Source organism: Poecilia reticulata, linkage group LG9, assembly GCF_000633615.1.
Source record: "Poecilia reticulata strain Guanapo linkage group LG9, Guppy_female_1.0+MT, whole genome shotgun sequence".
NCBI classification, from domain to species: Eukaryota; Metazoa; Chordata; class Actinopteri; order Cyprinodontiformes; family Poeciliidae; genus Poecilia; species Poecilia reticulata.
In genome coordinates, this window is record NC_024339.1 from 28,666,322 (window position 1) to 28,687,387 (window position 21,066).

Consider the following 21,066-nt stretch of genomic DNA (forward strand, 5'->3'; position numbering starts at 1 on the left):
CTTACCTTCACTTTTTGTGATTTTAATTATGACTTAAAGAAAAAGAAAAACTCAGGAAATCAAAATGTTACATAGGATCAATAAAAAATGGGATATTTTAAACAGAAAGTTAAAGCTTCTGAAAAATATTTTCATTTGTATGCATTCAGTTCTTGGTTAAATTACTGCAACAATGCGGCGTGGCATGGAGGCGATCAGTCTGCAGCACTGCTGTGGTGAGGTCCAGGTTTCTCAGCAGCCTTCAGGTCATCTGCATCATTGGGTCTGGTGTGTTTTATTATTCCATACATGTGGAGTTTAAGAATTTGATTATTTTGACCATTTACCATTTTAAATACTTAAAAAGATTTTTGCTTGACAATCCTCTCAAGGCTGCAGTTGTCTCTGTTGCTGTTGTTCCTTTTCTTACCACACTCTTTCCTTCTACTCAACTTTCTATGAATATGCTTGATACAATGCTCTGTAAGCAACCAGCTTCTTTAGCAATGACGTTTTGTGGCTCTCCCTGCTTATGGAGGATGTCAGTGTCAACTCAGCAGTCTTTTCCATGACTGTGCAGCCTACTGATCCAGACTGAGGGACCATTTAGAAACATCTATATCATTACATCTATATCACTTTTGGAAAGGAGGGACAGATAAAGTTGGAAGTTGTTTTTCTGATATTAACTTGAAAAGACAGATTTTCTCATAAAAAAGCTTCAAGCTTGAACTGCTGTCCAGCTGTCTTGTTCTGATTTTCCTCTTTTCAGTCTCTCATCTCACTTCTGGTGCCTCTTTCCCATGTGTCCCTTTATTTCTTTCTTTCTCCAGGTGAGCAGGGTGCTGTGACCATGTTTCCTCTTTTCCTCCTGGATCACCACATGACAGCCAGAGAGCTCAGCTTCTGGAACGGCGTCGTCGCCATGGGCTTCTCCATCTGCGGCTCGTCCCTCGGAGGCCTTCTGCTCGCCCAGTTCAGGTAGTCTTCATCAGCAGTGAGAAACCACTGATGAAATTATGCACTGTTGATTTAAGACGCTTGGACGGCATTATAGATTACCTTCAGTATCAGCTAATCTGTAGGGCGTAGGGACAAAAACATAAAAGTTCTGGTGGAGATAAAATACCCGAAACAACGGCAACCATGCTAAAAATATTCAATATGATAAAAAGTGTGTATGCTGCGCTCTCATCATGCAAGATATTGTAATCATCTTTACCTTCTTCCTCACCTTATTCATCATGCAGATTTTCCCTTTAACATTTCTTCATCACTCTTGCTTCACTCTATTGGCTTGCATGTACGTACGTGCTTGCGTGTGTGTGTGTATGTGTGTGTGTTTGTACCTTTCTCTCTCTCTCTCTCTCGGGGTGTGTACGGTAATTTAAGTAAACATTGCCTTGTTTGAGAGCTCAGGGACCCCCTGTGTGGCGTGTGGTGTGAGAACAGCATGAGCAGCAAATCCTTTACACACACTCAGGGACACGCAGAATACGCATAAAAAAATCACACACACACACACACACACGCACACACACCTCAGTTTGCAGAGACAATATAGATGTAGCTGAATGTAGGTATTAGATTTCCTGACAAATGCTAAGTTGTTAGACTGACTTATTATGCTGTGAAGGCTGTGAGGAGTGGAAACCGCTCAGTTGGTTTTCTAACTGATGACACACTCAACATATAAATTGATTTCAAATTAAAATGATAATTTATCTATTCTTTCTGTTAATCTAGATTTTGATCAGTTTATCTAGCTTTATTTTTGTGTTGTCTTCCAATTCCAGTGTTAAATATATTCATTAAAAGCACATGTTTGTTGATATTTGAGAATGTGCTCTTGCATTATTATGCCATTGCCAATATATTGCTTGAAAATGGCCTCACAACAAGAGTATTGGTGTTTATCGCAATAACTTCTGGGACAATTTATCGTCCAGTAAAACTTGTTATCATGACACCGCTAGTGCAGAGCACTGTGAATCACAATATACATTTGAAACACAGATATGCAATGATGTTACAGAGGTAGGAATCTTTACATTGTTTTAATTCCAGCAACATATCCAGATGTGTCTTTTAAAGTAAAGCTTGTGTGCCCTTTTTCCAGCTTCACATCAAGTTGCATCATGTGATCACTTGGCAGTAAATGTTTTGTGTTTCTCTGGTTAATGTCGACTTGTGGTGTCTTTTTTTCCCCCACCTGCCCTATCTGTGTCAGTATTGTATGTGTATGCTAGCTCGCCCAGACCTTTGTTCTCTGCTCTCTCTCTCTCTGATGTCAGCCTGTTTGGTTCTTTCCCTTCGTGAAGGAACACTAATAAACAAAGAGGAAACCTCCAAAGGCCAAACTTTTCTAAGGGCTAAAGTGCTTTGAAAAGATGTCATTGTGATACTTTGCCTTTTGATCCTTTGCGCTGTCTCCATCTCACTTGTACAGGGAATAAACTGTTCACACACCACTAAAGGCAGAAAACACTTGGAGCTATGTCATCTTATTGTGTCATTCTTCCAAGGATACAGAGATATGGATTTGTTTTTCACCTAAGCTTGAATCCACCAAGACGTCTTTTTTAATGAGAAATGATCTCAAAATGGCCTCATTCAATACCTGTAATTCTTTTTTATGTTTGAGGTAAATGTATACGTTGAGCTCTCATACAGCATGCAACCAATGACTTGATGCATTTGTAAAAAATTGGTGAAATATTGATAGGTTGATGCTTATTGTTCCTTATAAACAAGGCCAGAAAATTCTTGGTGTGTTGCATTTCCACCTATACTGTCTCCAAACATGTCGCTATACTTTATGGTGCATTGTTTATAGAAATCAAACATCTAATTAATTTCTATTCAGTGTATTTGTGTTGAATAATTCACAATAAATTACCTCTCAAGGCAGCTCACAGCTGGACACAGAACTGAATAAATAGCAGATTGAATTCATATGTAATTGTATGGAGTCAAGTTTAGTACAAATGCAGATCAAAGCAATCAAATTTATTCTGATACAATCCAACCATATAGTCAGATTCTCATCCAATGCCTGCTTGGATCTAAATAGTGACACCTGACAACATCACATAATCTAGAGTCAGAATTTCTGTAATCATTTAGTGGCGATTGCATCGAGCCATTGATGCTGCAGCAATCTCTCACCCAGAGCGAGCCTGAGGTGACAGTGGAGGGGAGCAACTTTATTTTAACTTAAATATCCGACTAAAATAGATTCACAATAAATAGGATAAAAAGAAGAAAACAGATCAAAACACAAACGCACTAGACTGGGAGTACTTTCTATGGGACATAAGGACAGAGTTAAAGGCAGACATTTCTTTGTAAATGAATTTATTCACCTGCTAGGTCATGGCTAACACACAGCTACACGTTTCTCCTCTGTTACTCCTGTTGTTACTGTTCAAAGGACCGGTGGACCAGAGGTTATGTTGTTGTTCAGATGCAACGTTGAAGCATTATCTGTGCTGTCACATTCGTTTCGTAAATAATTTTGTGAATAAAAACTACTGTTCAGAACCACAAATGCACACTCAGTGATTTTGTATTTATAAAAATTGACAGTTTTAGATGGTAGTCTTGGGTTTCTCTGAGAACTGATATATGAACAAATCTCTTCCAGGAAAGATCTGCGCGTGCAGTTATCGCTTAATGTCAAATGACAACTTGTTCATAAATGTTTTTACAGTCTTTTCAGAGTAGATGAACAGCAACGATTTCTTTTTAAGAGAATTTCGCAGATGATTTTCTGTCTTAGCTTTGTTATCACAGATCTGAATGCTCATTTTTTAGCATTAAACTGTCTCTTTGCTACTGCAGAAATCTCTCAGCTCTACTGACTTTAAAGGTTGAATAAAATAACCTAGTGGTGTAGCTAATTATTAAGGGTAAAACTTGTCTTCCACCCACGACATATACATTTTTTTTTTTACTTTTACTTTATTTTTATTTTTCAATATTTGAAAACACTAGTAAAGACTAAAATATGTGCCGATAAGTCTTTAAAAAGTACATCTATGCCATTTAGTTTTCCGTGCCAGATGGACACTTTTCCTTCCTCACCTCTTCTTCTCACCCCCACATTAGCACACAGAGGGGAGGTTGTCCAGCAGGCTGTGTCCCACGTCTAAAAGCCCAGTTGGAACGTTTATCCGCTCCACCATCAGAAACGGCTGAGTGGTCAGTCAGGGACGCTCTTTAGAACCACCAGCAGCAACCTGAGAACAAACCTATTCTTATCTGGGCCTGGCCTGTGTAAGGTGGCAGCCAGGCGGCTTTTTCTTTCTCACACACACACTCTCTCTACCGCACAGACACACACTTTAGCAACTCTTGAGAAAGCGTCATATGAAAGACTATCATTGAGAGAGGAGGTAAAGAAGGAGCAAAAAGAGGAATGTCTTTAGCATGTGAATGGTGCAGGCTTGGTTTTCCAGCCAGGATGTAGGCAGAGGCGGGGTTGAGAGTGGAGAGAGGGAGTGCAGTGGAGAAATTAGTGTATTTGTGATAATTATGATGATTTTACACATAGAAAAACACAAAAAATGAAAAGGAAATCTAATACCTTCTTAAAGGTTGTTGTTTTCAAAAAGTACTTTTAATCTGACAAACCAGCCTTGTCTGAACACACATTCTAATTTATCGAATATGACTGTGTCAAACATGGCTTGCTGTCATTTTAAGTATCACCGATCAATCTGAAAAAGAGCCACATCTCGGTGGATCTCCATGGAAAGGAGTGGAGTGGTAAGTTTGGTGTAGACGTTTCACTTACCGTCTTGAATTAAATATTCTGCTTTGTGCGACAGGCCCTTCTTCCTCACTATCTTTTTTACACATAAATAATTACATGCAGAAAAACATAAACAAACACACACAGTCCTTTTGAGTGGCAGGTATCCTCTGAGTGATTGGCACCGTTAATTCCTGTTGTCACATCAACAGTGTGAGTGCCCATATGTGTGTGTCTGTGTGTTTGTATGTATGTTAGCAGTGATTAATTATCTCTCTCACGCTGAGGATCTCCTTAGGTTATTGATTACGTCACGAATCAAACCCACAGGGGGATGATTTCTTTGCACTAACAGGGAATCAATTAGTGTCTGGGGACTTGTTTACTTATGCACTTGCTGACATGTAAATGTGTGTGTATGTGTCCATGAATGTGTGTTAGTGTAATTGTATGAGATACAACAAGGTCTTTAAATGTAACGCTGCGAACCCCGAGGCGTCGCCGTGCACACCACGTTTGCTCGCTGATGCACTTTTAGCACTTAAAACGTCTTCCTGAAATTTGTGTTGCCTCTTGTTTCTCCTCAGCATCGGGGCGATGATGCGACGGGTGTTTGTGTTGCGCACCATCAGCATGGTCTTCCAGAGTTCTCTGCTCACTGTACTGGAACCATCGCCGCTCATGAAAGGTGAGAAACCGGATGTAAATCAAAACAGACAATATCTCAAAACCAGACATGGCTTCAAAGTTGTCATGGCTCATCCAGAAGATCCCTGGGATGAAAAAAACAGGCAGAGAACTACTACTGACCCTCTCCTCTGGTGATTTTAGACAATCAAAGGAGAAAGAAAATGTACTGCTCCAGTAGCTTAAAAAAATTGATCTAAGGTTTGTGGTAAATAAGTTAGTTTAACATCTTTCTGTTAATTTAAAATTATTTTAACCTCATTTCAAAAATGAATTGGGCAAGAGGTTCATTTGGATCGTCCCATTAATATTCAGAATAGTTTAAAGTGCTTCAAATTAAAATAGATCAGAGGTAGGAACCTCCCAATGACGCAAAAAATACAAACAAGTAAAAACAGAAAAGTACAATATATAAAAATATCACATGATTATGTGAAAAGCACAAAATATTGTATATATTATATCAAAAGATCATATTAAGACTTGAGTTAATTTAACAATGGAAATGTTTACCTTTTCACTTAAGACCAGGTTGGTTTAGATACTTTTTTTCCCCATAAATGAACTAATCATTTGAAAACTGTGAATTGTATTTACTTAATTATCTTTGCCTAAATAAAAAATTACTTTGATAATCTGATACATCTAAGTGTGACAAAAAAAAAGACATTTGTAAGGATGCAAATAAAAACTACAAATGGCCACACTGTCATATTGTGTGACCTAAACAAATGAGTGCTGATATTCAAATATATTAAATGTTTGAAAGGACTGATACTTAGAGGAAAAGTATAGTGGAAATGACCGGCTTTAGTACAAGCAGTTAAACCAGATATTTAGCATTTCCTTCAGGATCTGTGAATGTGTATCATATTGTGGACGTTGACACAAATGACACCTTTGGTTTCATTGTGCTGCCAGTCTGGCTGTGTTTAGCATTCACTTCTCTGCCATTTATCTTTGCCAAAGACTTCGTCTTCCCTATCAAGGCTCTCGCACTGAAAGTCGAGGCCCCCCATCCCGCCTCCGTTCCAAAACCCGACAAAGATTTCAGAAATGTTGAAGGGGAAAGAAAGAGAAAGAAAACAGAAAAACATTCTGTTTCAGATTTTCAATATTACATGATAACACTTCGCTTCCCACTCTTCCAGTCTGATCAGGCGGAGTATCTGTGTGACTCCAGCAGCCTTGCATCGCTGACTGAAGAGTCTTATTCGGCAAAAACTCCTGCATCTTGAGTGAATAATTCAGTGTTCGTGGGAGCAGAGACAGATAGGCTCTGTGGTTCCTCTGTGTTTCACCAGTAACACTGCTCTGCCACTTCCCCTCAGAGGATAACACTACATGTGTTTTGGAGATGTGTGTGTGCGTGTGTGTGATTTGGGGGGGGTAGACTTTACTCCTCGGCTGCTTACCTTTTTCTTGCTGCTTTGACTTCTTCATAGAGTAAGTATGAGCTATAAAGATGAAGAAAACACAGTAACTCAGCCTTTTCCCTGTCAGGAAAATCTCCTTTTTCTTGGATGCAGATGTTTTGTGGCTGATTACTGTCCACTTTGCCTGCACGTATTTGCTTCTGCAGGAATGGCGGTCCTGAGCATGAGCGTTCAGCACTTCCTGGGTGGTCTCATCACCACGCTCACCTTCACTACCATGATGCATTGCACTCAGAGGGCCGAGGAAAGCATACAGGTAACAAAGACTTCATTCACTCCGTTTTCCTCTCTCGTTGTTTTGTTTCTGGTAGTTATCGTGTTATTCTGCAGCGTTAGATCATATCCTGTGGCTTAACAAATCTTTTTATGTGCTAGAAATAAAGGCTGTGTTCTTTTTTTTTTCTCATCTGACTTGGCTTTATGTGCTATTTTGTAATGTGAAGTAATTTCCTTTCGGGGTTGTTGGAAAAGGACTGTGCCACACCTATTCCCAGCTCTACCTGCCTCTTCTCACCAGCGCTTTCCACCTGTGAAATCTCAAAATGAATCCCAAACCCAATTGCTGTTTATTGCTTCCTTCTTCTGGCGGATTCCTGCCTCCAGCTACCCGACTAAGTTTTCTTTTCTTCATTTCGGACTAAATGCTCTTTTCTTTTTTCTGACTCCCAGCCTCTTGCTCTCCTCTCTTGATTTCTCCTCTTTGCTGTAACTCCTTTTGTCCCCGCCGTAACTGGGCCATCACCGCCTGAAGGTGATCGCTGTTCATGCAGCCGTTCAGACGTCACTCAGTCAATCTCTGAAGGTGACAAATTATAACTTGCATTGCTGTGGCTCCTCGCGTGTGAAACGAGAACAAAAGAAGAGACACCTGTGGAGCAGGTGTCGTGAAACAAATTTGGATAAATGGCAGTAAACAAAGACAAAAATGTGCTGATCAGAGCTGCAGTTAGGTTTGAGGGGGGGGGGGGGGGGGGGGGATATCTTTCCTTTTCACTGATTCGGTTTGTGAATCTACGTGCCCAGAACAGGAACGCATTAGCCTGTCTGTGCTCGATGTGTGTAGCATGTGCGTGTTATTCAAAGTAGTGCTATCCAGTAACAGAAAGCTGATAGTGTGAGTGCTTGCTAAGGATACCCAGGAGAAAGAAACCAAATCTGTTAAACAAGTTGCTCAGAATAAAGACACTCCACTTAGCTTCGGTCGCACAGGCTCTCAGAGATCTCTGCATCGGAGCGCTGCCACAGTCTGCCGGCAAAGTCGCTCTGAGCACCGTGCTTCTCAGCCTGGCTGACAAAGCCGCAGATTCTCACAGCAACAAAAGCATTGTTTAGTCAGATTCAAGTAAAATACCAGTTGCTCCAACATTAACATGTTGACTCTGTTTAATTTTAGTTTAAGATAATTATGAGTCCTTCAGCTACCTTGTTTCATCAGATTTAAACGTCATAATATACAGTGATATGAAGAAACACATACTTGATATTCTGGATGAGTCATTGATGCTCACTGGGAGTAATTTTGGTAATCTGGTTCGCCACTATTTTCTGTTTTGTGGATATTGACCAACTATGATTCTCTGTGACCTTTTCCAAGCCGACAGACGTCAGTGACTGTTATTCTAATAATTTCATGTCTTTAGATAGCGGCACCAGGTGTTGCTTTTTAAGGTATTTTAGGCACTGTTTTCAGAGAAACCGTAACATATTTGTTGCGATCCAGCCGCTTATTTACACATCAGCAGAGATCAGAGTCTCTTAGAGAGGAACCTTTGGGAACATCTCCCACGGATCCCCATGCGTCTTCTTGCCGCTCCGCACTGCCCAGGCGGCAAAATAGGCCCATGCTCGTTATAGCAAGCACGCGCTTGTTCAGCGCGCTTATCTGGAGAACTACGGACACCATGAAAGCTCAAACAACCTGTTTCGGCAAAGTTGGCGCACTTTCTTCTCGTTTTTGTGTGAAACTAATAATAATAATAATAACGGACGGACGACATGCAAACCCCACGCAAACCCCATGCATAAAAAACCCAGGCCGGGATTCAAACCCAAGACTTTACCGCTGCAAGGCAACAATACTACCAACTGTGCAGCCCTGATCCGGCCGGTTTTATTTTTGATATTTTATTCATGAAATGTATTTTTTATTGACACGTCAGGAGAATTTAGAGACCAGTTGACCTAACAGTCATGAATTCAGACTGTGGCCAGGAATCCGGAGCACCAGAGAACAAAGGAGGTGATTGTTGATTTCAGGAGGAACAGGATCAAATCAAACCCCATTTCTATCATGGGAGAAGAAGTGGAGGTGGTTGAAGAATATAAACACTTCAGTGTTCATCTGGACAACAGACTGGACCGAGACGCAACAGTGAAGCGTCAGCGGACAGCTCCGCACCTCTCTTCACCCGAGTGTCCAAGACATACGGCCGCAGATCCGATGAAACAATGACAAAGTCGATCATCGAACTGCAGCCTAAGGTGTCCTGGTGCCAAGTGCACATATCGACACTCTTATTCCTGAACATGGTGTTCGCTATGGACAATCTGTGACGAGCACAGAAGTCCAACAACAGAACACCACTCGAGTTCAGATTGGGGGGGCCTTCCTCCCAACCACGCCCCTCCAGGTCTCACCGTCATTACCTACGTGAGCGTTGAAGCCCCCCAGCAGAACAAGGGAGTCCCCAGCAGGGACACTCTCCAGTACCACCTCCAAGGACTCCAAGAAGGGTGGGTAATCTGAACTGTCGTACGGCCTGTAAGCACAAACAACAGTCAGAACCCGTCCCCCACCTGTAGGCGGAGGGAGGCTAATCTCTCGTTCACCGGGGTAAACCCCAACGTACAGGCGCTGAGATGGGGGCAATAAGTATGCCCACTCCTGCTTGGCGCCTCTCACCATGGGCAACTCCAGAGTGGAAGTATGTCCAGCCCCTCTCAAAGAGACTGGTTCCAGAACCGGAGCCATGCGTCGAGGTAGGACCGACTATTTCTAGCCAAAGCCTCTCAACCTCACACACCAGCTCCAGCTCCTTCCCCACCAGACAGATGACATTCCACGTCCCAAGAGCCGAACTGGGTTTTCTCCGTAGGGTGTCTGGGCTCTCCCTTAGAAATCGGGTGAGAAGTTCGGTCATCTGGGAGGAACTCAGAGTAGAGCCGCTGCTCCTTCACGTCAAGAGGAGCATCAGGCATCTGGTCAGAATACCTCCTGGACGCCTACCTGGTGAGGTGTTCCGGGCACGTCGCACCGGGAGGAGAGCCCGGGGAAGACCCAGGACACGCTGGAGGGACTATGTCTCTCGGCTGGCCTGGGAATGCCTTRGGATTCCCCCAGAGGACMTGGAACAAGTGGCTGGGGAGAGGGAAGTCTGGACCTCCCTTCTTAAGCTGCTACCTCTGCGACCCGACCCAAAAGGAAGAAAATGGATGGCTGAAATAGTTGGACAGTTGTAATTACAACTCCCTTACACTTTACGCAAGTTTTTCGCTGTTCATTAACATATCCATCCATATCCATATCTCTGTATCCATGTTTGTTCCTAGGGAAGATTGGAAAAATCATTACCTGTACAGTGGTCTCTTTAGGGGTCCTGTCTTATAATGCCATTTTCAACAAAGCAGAAGTTGAGTATTCAGACTCAACTGTCACCTTTTCACAGAAAACTTCCCCAGCTGGGGAAGCATTAAAAAGAAAAGCGCTGAAAAGAAAAACATCCAAAAGATCATAGCGAGAGAAAGTGCACTCGTCTTGAGAGCTACTTTTTTCTAAATCGCTACCAGGAAGTATTTTGTCAAAAACGTTCCTCATTCCTGAGGTAATCAAATATCCAATGCCAAAACTCAGGGGAAAAAACATGCTGACTAAGATCTCTACCATACTAAAAATCAGGGGGAGCGCAACAGATGTAACATGCTGTCAGTCAAGATAACGTACAACAAGAATTTCTAGTTTGGCGTTTGGTCTGATATTTAGCCCTTTGATCGTAAGTTCTGTAGGCGGCGAATTCTGATTTGTTGAGAGATTGAACATTGTAGATATTCTGTTCTTTTGCCCTTTCCTGCAGCACACAAGTTAAGGTTTGATAGTCAGGTCTCTTCTCTTCAGAGGAAACGTCCTCAGCTGGGGAATTTTGCTGTTTTGAAAGATTGGCCAAATCGTCCCCCAGGACAGATCTCTCTTCATGGGTCCAGTTTTCTAATGCCGCTTTTGTCAGAGCAGAGGTTGAGCTTTTAGACTCAACGGTCTCCTTTTCACCTCAAATCTTTAGAAAGATTGGAGAAATCGTTCCCTACTACAGAGGTCTCTTCCCCGGCGTTTTCCTCGGTCAGTGAAGTTTGCTTCCCAGTTGGGGAAGGGTTGAAAAGATAAGCATCAAACTCATCGTATTCAGTGGACTCGTCCTGAGATCTGCTTATTTCAAAGTTGATTCCAGGAAGTAGTTTGTTCAAAACTTTCCTCTCTCCTGTGGTGATCAAATATCCAGCGCCAAAAGTCAGGGGAAAAAACATGGTGGCTGCGACCTGTTCCATACTGAAAATCCTTGTAAAACAAGGTGCTAATGCTCAAAGAGATGCTTGGATATAACTTCCTGTTTTGAGATCCAAGCATTCATAACCTCAGATGTTCTTTTATCTATGTCATAGATGAGGTCATAGCTACAATGAGCTCACTGTAGTTCTGGGGGAATGTCTTGCTTCTGATCGTTGCTATGGAAACGGTCAAATCAGTTCTGCATGACTCAAACTATTAACCCTTTGCAACTGCGTCACTAAATCATTGGAGCCGCCATGACGGACTTCAGAAGGGTATATTTCAGGAGGCTAGGGATTAAAACAGGGATTTTAATGGTTAAATAAGTTTAGATTGACAGTGTTATATTAAAACCATTAATTTAAGTGTGATTTTTCATCATTCTATCAGGTTTAAAATTTTGAATCATACTTGGCTTAAAAATATCTTAAAATTAAAATTAAATCTAACTTACAAACATTTGCTACTGCTGTTGTTATAAATTGTGACAAGAAATTTTTCCTACTTGAACAGCTACGAAGAAATAATTTTGGTTTAATAATTGTACACGTTAGCATAGAAATAGAATAAAGGATGATCCCAAAGAAATGATGCTGCTGCTCCATATTTGATGGGTTGTAAACGACCCACTCGAACACATCTGTTCTGTACAGTGTGGAAACGTAAACAATAGACAGAACGTAATGTTTTCCAGCTTTTTCTGTGTAATTGAGAGCTTGACACCAACAGCAGCACAGCATCAGCAGCCCACAATGGTGATAGCCGGGAAGGAGATAAATGAGTCCATTTCTATGCTTTCCTGTAAACTGGTTATGAGTCTGTTGGTTTTTCACATTTCTTGTATTTTAACTATTAAACCAACTGGGAAACAAATGTTTATATCTGTTTTTTAAAGAATATTAGCTTCTCTCTTATGTCTCCATCAGATGAGCAGCATTAGCAGCTTTTGGTGACATTATTATTAATAATAATTAGATTGTTTTTGAATGCGATGCAGGATTTAAAATGAACTGATGAAGATGGTCTATGTGTCTAGTCTGGCCTGGGAGAGATGTCTGTGGTTCCCTTCTGGACCTGTTACCCCATTAACCCAATGTGGAAGACTATCTGGGCAAATGCCTTTCCATGCAATTCAGCTTGATTCTCATCTCCCTTCAGCGCTCTGTCTGAGATTTCTCCCATTGACCTCGGTTTCTCCGGTAGGATTTCAACCGGACCAATTGGCGAACAGAAGGAGGAGTTGTGAACAATGATGTCGATTTTCTGGGCTCCTTTAGGGTTATAACCTGCTTGTAGCTTCGTTCACTGACTCTGCAGTGAACAAAGTCTTTCAGTCTGTGTTTTTCCACTTCTCCAAGCATTGAGAAATTAAAGTTAGACCAAGAAGAATGTTTAAGACATTTTATTGCTGGCAAAGGTGCCATTTGGCTTGGCAATTCTAATTCGGGATGGTTTGCATTTTCCAGTAAGCTTCATTGCGTAGATTCCTTCATCATCGAGCTGGCACATTTTATACGTCACGGCCAAACGCCAGCAATTGGTTTTCGTAATCTAATTCTTTGAAACTTGGAAGTTCACACCTCGATTAGACAGTTATTTCTCAATAGCCGAGGGTCTAGACCCCATGTATGAAGCAAAGCATAAATCAAGGAGCTGGTTTTTTCCAGGCTAGTGGGAAACAACAGATAGAAATTGCTCTAAAAGTTGCATTAAAATTCCATTAAAAATGCCAACTTTGCATGATTTTGTAAATTATGATCATTTAATGCAAAGTTGACATTTTTAATGGACTTTCAATGCAACCTTTAGAGCAAATTTGCATTAAATGTCATTATTTACCGAATGACACTACATGACAACTGTCAAACATTCCTAAAGACTCCTTCATGTTCGTGACAGGTGTTATGTCATGTTTATGACAGTGTCATGTCAGCCTTATGCACACCCCTTCAAATAAAATGTTACCACATATTTTTGAGTTAGATTTATGACTTCTTCACATTAAATCTTTTGTTTAGATGATGTTATTGTTGATGTGTTTATCAGTTTTAGCTTTTGAATACAGTCTAAATGAGGAACTCGTATTATTCAAATATCTCCAGAATCTCTGGTAGCAGTCAGTCTTGCAACAAATCTGAAGAAGCCTCTGACTGAAGACTGTTGCTGTTTGACAGCAGCAGTCTGGTTAGAAAATATACAACCCAGAGTGAATTTTTACGAGTAAACTGTAACAAATCTGTGGAAGGAAGTTGTGTCGATGTAGAGAAAAGCCAAATGTAATTCATAATTACCATCTTAACAAGGAGACATGTATCAAATGTATCAGAGAGGAAGTCACAGACTGTGAATGATTGGATGAAAGTGATTTATTGTATAGTGCAATTTATACAAAAATAAATTGCAAAAGTGCTTTACTTGAAAGTTATGTAATAGAATCACATTTGAACCAAAAAAGGTCAAATATATTAAGCGTGACATAAACAGAAAGGTTGAAATGTAAATTTGAAACAAATTAAATGCTAAGACATGAAAAAAATCCAGATAAAGCAATGTTTGACCTTTATGTTAAACTGCTGTAAACAGCGATGTTTTCAGTCATTTTCTGTGCACCTCAAGTTTTCAGGGAGTTCGTTCCATTGCTGAGGAGCAGACAAAGTATAATTTGCCTCCAGTTGATTAGTGCGGGATTTGGGAAGATGGTGCCGGATGTTTGCTTGGAGCCATCCCAAAGAGAAACAGATCTGATGGTCTGAAGAAAACAAATACATGTCCATCCTGATTGATGATGAGGGGTTGAATGTCCACACCAAAACGTAACATTTCTTGTTTCATATTGAAAGTAGATAAGACGAACATTTTTAACAATGCGCCTAACAAAAGAGCTCTAAAATGTTCTTCTGTTGAGTGACAAAGCAAAATAATGGGTTGAAAATTGTGAGTTTTTCTTTTTTTTTTTCATGGACTTTTAAGTTACTTCTTTTCATCGTTTGGTGTTTCTTTTTTTTCCTGAAGATTTCAGATTCACCTTTTCCTCACTTCTCCGTCTGCAGTAATTCTTTCTTTTTTTTTTTTTACGAAGAAGCACACTTTACTGATTTTTAGTAGTTAATGTTAAATGCTCTCCTCTTACAGAATGTAAAAGTAGACGCATTAGTAGAAAATGTAATCTGCTGCCCGTGTTTGTCGCTCACCCGTCTCTTCACTTATCGCTCTTCTTCTAGGCCACCCACTACAGTTTCCTGGCCACTCTGGAGGTTCTGGGGAAGCTGATGTTCAGCGCTTTGGCCGGAGGAGTGGTGGACTGGTGTGGTTTCCAAGTGGCCTTCCTCTTCTTCCTCACCCTGTCGGCTGGAACGGCCCTGCACGTGTGGACGGCCACCTTCACCGGCACTCTCAGGGAGACTCAGCTCAAAGAGCAGCCCAAATGAGATCCGTCTTAAACGTTTACATTTAGGGCAAGTCCAGGTACATTAACAGTGGACCGCTGGAGCTCGACTGCGAACATTAAAGAAACAGACTTTGTAGAGACGTAAATCAAGATTAGCAAAGTTATTTCATATATCAACAGTCTTAAATAAGTATCAGCCATTCTTTAATGGAGAAAAACTGCTTTCCTTTAATCACTCTGTGACTGACTGCTCTTTTGTCATATTTCACAGGCAGAGATGGCCTTATGTTTTATTTATTTTGCTTTGAACATATCTCAAATAGACTTAAAAAAGAGTAGTTAGGTGGTGAACCTTCGGGACACGGAGTAGATCTTAAATATAATGGAAGTACTCAAAGGAGCTTGATTAAAGATGGTTTATTGTGCTTGGTAGAGATATTAAATATACTGAAAGTTTCATAGTAGCTTAAATTAAAGGGAAATATAATCAAAGCTTATTCTGTCATCTGAGCCAGTTTCATATTGTTATACGTCAGCAATAAGAGCTGCAGCCAAAAGCAATAGTGCTAGTTTATTTTCTTATACTGTACTGTATGTATGTATGTATGTATGTATATATATATATATATATATATATATATATATAAATCTCCTGTGTTGTATGGTTTACAGTTGTCAACTCATTAATCTCTGCTACCTCGTATCAACACTGTAAGGTACGACACAGAATATAAAGTAACTGCGTAAACCCAGAGTGGATACACAGACATCCCATAATATGTCAGCTACAACAAAACGTGATTGTAGTTTGTCTTCAGAAAGGGAATAAAAGTGTAACTTAGCTCTTAAGCAAAGGGCTTTTTTGCAGGCCGTAAACCATATATTACATTGTCAACCCTTATGTTGCAAATTCCCACTTGTGTCAGAGTACAACTCACACTTGTAGGAAACATCTGCCTTACACTCTGCATGGTGCCATCTTGTCTTATTTGTTTGACCAGACTCGATAAGAAAGTCGGCTGTCGGAAAGAAACTTGAATGACCAGACTTACTTGGAAGTTAAAATTCCAAAATCGCACTGTATTACTGTTTTAGTTTCTTTTAATTTCAGTTTTTAAACATGTTTAATGCACAATAATTAATAATAGCTTCTTTTGCAGCTGTAAGGCATAAATTGTTCCCTCAAGTCTTAGATTTAAACAGGTTTATCCCAGCAGGTTCTGTAAGAATACAGTGAAATCCTGTAGGTAGGCTTTGCTAAAGGAAACATTGGCCACTTGATTTCTTTCACAGCATGTGAAAAAGACAATGACATTACATATCTAATTATGTAGCCATCTGTGGAACACGGGAGGAAAAGAAAATCTTTGAAATTTGCACAAAAATAAAGCTGCTGGGGACATTTCTAAAGTGTTGTTTTTGTGTGTGTGTGTGTGTGTGCGTGTGTTTTATTTTCTCTGGATCTTACCAAAATTCTCTTGTATCCTCTCTTAAGGTCTGTTTGTGGTTCTCCCACTTTTAAATGTCCACTGTGGCTTCTAGAGGCCCGACTTACAACACTGGATCTCTGCGGCGGTCGTGGCTGACAGCTACTGGAGTGAATGGGCCCCGTGTCACAGCACCCGCAACGTAAACAGCTCTAATGACACAACAAATGCTGTGAAGGAGGATTAGTCCGGCTTACACAGCCCGTCAATACACCTCCACTTTACATGTTCCCACCCGGCTTCATTATCTTGGCTTTCCTTTTTTCTTTTTTTTTTGTTACAGTGTGTCTGAGAGGGAGGGTTTGAGGAGAAGCTTTTATTCTCTCCTCCTTTTCTGAAAAGAACATTCACCAAGAGCAATGTGCCTGTTTGATTAGATTTCTATTTGAAAACTTGCTTAAAACCACAAACCCACCTTAGGATGCAGTGCTCTAATTACTCAGGAGTTCCTTCACGTATTTATACGTTATGATAATGTACACATTTTTTATTCTTTGGCTCATAACAGTTTTATTGATTCTCATGTCTGAAGTGAAGACGTAGGTTAAAAAAAATACAAATATAAAGGAGAGCGCAGGAAAGCAGGGGATGCAGTTTAAGACTAACGGAGAGATAAGCCAATGTAACACATGGGTCACACAATGTGAAGCCAGGCATAGTAATGTTCAGTTTCAGTTCATTTTCACTTTATTTTGGTAAATTATCAACATTACACGCTGAAAACAAAAACAAAATGCTACTTTACAAACCCATAATATAACAAAAGGAATAGGCTTGACGCCAAGTCTTATCCTTGCACAACCTGCTCTTATATCAGTTCATATGGCGAATATTTATTCAAGCATTTGCTTCATAAGCGCTCTGTGGCGATCCCAGTCTCTAATTTGAGCCCCAATTGACCACTTGTGATAAAACCTGTAATTCTGCAAACTTAAAGCAAGCGTACCATAGCAATAATGAATGGAAGCAGTTTGTCATGTGAAAATGTTTTATTTATTTTCATACCTTTAATCGATGTCTTAGGGAAGTCATCCTCATTTCTTTCAGCGCTGCCAACAATTCTTCCTCCATGGAAGACAATAATGAAACCGAATACCTCTGCCAGGAAAGAATGAAACAATTAGGAAACTTTAGATGAATTTACCACCAGGAAGCTTCAGCGTTGCCTCCAATACAAAAGGAGTGAATTTTAGAAGGACGGAGCAGGTTACCAAACCGACCCTCATTCTGTTTAAACCTCCTAACTCGAAGCGAATTGCTTCTGCTGAGTCTGTCTTACTCGTTGAAGCTATGCGTAATGGGATAACTGCTGCTACATAACTTGTCAGTCCCACTTTGAAGCCTGTGTGGACATTGAAAGGTAGGTAAGTGGTCTGGATCCCACTGCGCTTGATGAGAGTGAGGCCCCCTTCCCCCGCTGCGGTTGCCAGATTGGCAGAAGCCCCCCTGTGGAGATGTTGCGTGTCTTGGGGGCCAAACGACCCGCCACCTCTGAAGTGATTTGGTGTGTGTCCCGTTGCACAAGTCCGCCTTTACCTTTGTCATCTTTATCGGGGAAAAACTGCCCAGGAGTTTGGGGAAGGGGGCTCGATTTTGTCTGGTTGTTTACACGCCAACAAACTGTTGCGCTGTTACGCCGCAAAAGATTAGACAATAATTTTGGCAACTCTTTGAGAAGGCTGTGCACACAAATTCCTGAGCTGTAATCGCCAGACTCAGATTTCCCACAAGTGACTGGATATGGATTTCCAGTAGCTGTTTTTGCTTCTTCAGAGCGGGCAACAAGTCTAGTCACATCACCAACTTTATACCCATATCACAGGGGAGGCACAGCATAAGATAGCCCTGCGCATTCACCCCGTGCCAAGTCTGATCGGCTACACACAGCATCACTAGAAACACCACAAAGACGTCCGGACAATGGGAAGCAGAAATAATAAGGCAGATTTTATGAGCGTCCGAGAACGGGAAGAGAGTTCATTGACAGGTACAGTGCAGAGTTACCTCTAAAGGAAAGAGGATGGGAGGGAGGAAGAGAATGCAACATGTTTTAATCTCGGCAAACAAAGGTGTTGTATCGCTTCTCCCCCCCGTCTTTTGTGTCCGAGTGCCTCGGGAGAAGAGAGGTGTTGGCTTTTTGCGCTGCTTTTGTCTGGTGGCTAACAGAATGGTCTCCTGGGAAACCCGAGTGGGCAGGTGGAGGAGCAATCGGCAGCATCAGGTATCGCGGTGTTTCCTTCGCTGGTGTTTACTTTTTGTTTGTTTGCAGAACAAGAGTCATGGACACCGCTCTCTCTTTACTGTGCTGTGGCCATTTCTTCCTGTTCTTTCCATCGCTTTGTTCTCCCTCCTCGGCACTTCGGCTAACTTCATTGCACGCTTACAGGAACGTTCGCAGGTTTTGTTCATGTCAGAGATTCTGAGATTCTTCTGGTTGGTCAAAACTCAAAGCAAGCCAAGACAGCAAACCCTGACAGGTTTTTCTAAAGTAAAGTCTGGAAAAGTATAGAATTGACTTCAAGATTTTTCTTATCTGAAAACCAGTGTTTCCAGGTTTCAAAATGTATAAGTTGTCCTTTGTTTCCTTCCTTCAGCTCCTTTCCTTCTTTCTTTACTTTCTTTTCTGCCTTTGCTAATTCCTCCCTTCACATCTTTGCATATTTCCCTTTGTCTTTCTTTTCCTTGGTTCTGTACTTCCATCTTTGTGTCCTACCTTCCCTCCATGTCTCCTTCCTGATGTGCTTCACATCTCTCGTGTCCTTCTTCCTTCCGTGTGTCTGTCCTTCTTTCCTCGTGTCCTCCCTCCCTACCTTCTTTCCTTTCTTCTGGCCTTCTCTCCTTGTGCTGCATTTGCCTTTTTTCCCCACCTGTCTTGATTAAACGAAAAGGACGGAGAAGTCTGGAAAGTTGAATCTAAAAAAGTTGTGAATTTCTGTATGGAAAACAGTGTAAGAGTAAAATCGGAATGATTTTTGCTTTTTCTGCACCTAGATTCTCTTTCTATCATTTGAAATGAGTGAAATAAACAATAACGACATGATTAAGAGCATCCACGCAAAGTGGACAGAAAATATGTGAGAGAAATATTCCAATGCTGTAAAGAACAGCATTGTGTAATTATTATTATTATTATTATTGTAGCATAAAGGTAAAATGATATAGCTGATTAAATGTAACATTTTACACATATAGAGACTGAAGCAACTTTGACATTAGTGACAATGGAGGCTATCAACAATAGATCGTAAGTATTTACCTTTAAAGCTATCTTTCTGGCTCCTTACCTTTTAAGAATAAAATTATGAAGTTTTCCTTTAGTTATGTAAAAGTTTGTGTTGAGATCAAACATCCCTTGGTGTTGTAGGTTTTGTATTTCATTTGGGGCAAAGATGCTGTTCGGGAGTTTTTGGCAGCATAACCAAATGACATCCTGAACACCACTTAGCGGCATGGTGCCTAATTATCTTAATATATTTTAAAAATTATATGCAATTTTTTTATTATTATTACAGTTAATAGAAAAAAAATACCCAGCCATAATCCCGCGCCCTGAATTTAGAAACATCCTTTTCTGATGACGGCGTCGGTTGAATTTTCTATTAGTTCTCTGAAAAATCCCGCGAGTTTTCCTCCAACGATGCATCCGAGGGCAACAAGCCAAAACCCCACTGAATAAGTTGATGTAAGACTATATTGCATGTTCTGCATTCATTTCATTAATACTACACAGCTAATTTTCATACAGGATTTCTCCTCCCTGCCAACATAATCATAGATGTCTATTTATAGGCCCCGGGTTTTAATTGGCATGAATATTCCAATGAGAGACGGAGAGGCGCGCGTTGTAGATGGCAGCGTAAACATTGTGGGATTTACAGACAAAAAGAGCCGTAGGATGTGCAACGCTGATGTACATATTCAGTGCTGGTAAAATAAACATGTCCATGCACACACACACACACCCGCGCACGCACACACACACACACACACACCGTCTGTGGGTTCATTATAAAAGTTTCATTTTTAAGACTGGAGCTTCAGCTCTGACTGCCATGTTTTTGCAGGAAAAGTATAGTTGCAAAGAGTTGCAAAGAGTTAAAATAAATGAGACTTTTATTGCATAGTCCCACACTGAAATAATTTAGAGAAATCCAGCCTTAAATTGAAGTACGTTTAATCAGTCGGAGGAATGAGCATGATGGGGAAGTGTGTTGAAAAACCCAAATTCTTCTATCCTGCAATTAGTGTTGCTGTTTTGTTTTTTTTGGGTTTTTTCTTTCATCTCTTCCCATCCTCCTTACAGTGTGTGGTAAAATAAATTTGCTACATTTATTTTAGCCAGTGGCTGAAAAAAATGGATCTCCATTGAAAACAGAAACTCATTGAATCCTAGTTTGAAGTTTATAGAAACTTTGATCGACTTGAAAAAGATAAAGTGTAAATACTGGGCAAATATGTACAATTTAAAGAAAAAGAGTCTCAAATCATTGTAAAATAGCTTAAAAGTGGAAATAAAAGGCATTTCTCACACATTTAAGGATGCACATTTTTTTCTCTTTTTTGGCAGGATGAAAAATGTAATAAATAAGAGATTGTTTTTATTGTCTTGTGCAATGCCAGCGGTTACTTGGAGGAAAATGTACAAAAGGATGCAAAAAGTATGAGTCATGTTGCTTGGCAAACTCTTTTTGACTTATATTCCAGTTCTTTCCATCAAATACATATTGGTATATAAAACATTTTGAACTGCGTATGTGAACTTTCTGTAAGTTTCATTTTGCACTGGATGAAAAAAA

General features: G+C 40.5%; 1 protein-coding gene across 1 annotated transcript in view; it reads left to right on the top strand.

Moving 5' to 3' along the window:
- The window catches only part of mfsd3 (major facilitator superfamily domain containing 3), a 30,915-nt gene extending 11,659 nt beyond the window's left edge, over window positions 1-19,256 (top strand). Inside the window, exons 2-6 of the mRNA XM_017306613.1 lie at window positions 813-960; window positions 5,323-5,423; window positions 7,005-7,114; window positions 14,617-14,860; window positions 16,279-19,256. Coding sequence (XP_017162102.1) covers window positions 813-960; window positions 5,323-5,423; window positions 7,005-7,114; window positions 14,617-14,823 — 566 coding nt within the window. The 3' untranslated portion in view covers window positions 14,824-14,860; window positions 16,279-19,256. The remainder of the gene's footprint in view (window positions 1-812; window positions 961-5,322; window positions 5,424-7,004; window positions 7,115-14,616; window positions 14,861-16,278) is intronic.
- Window positions 19,257-21,066: the final 1,810 nt, after the last annotated feature.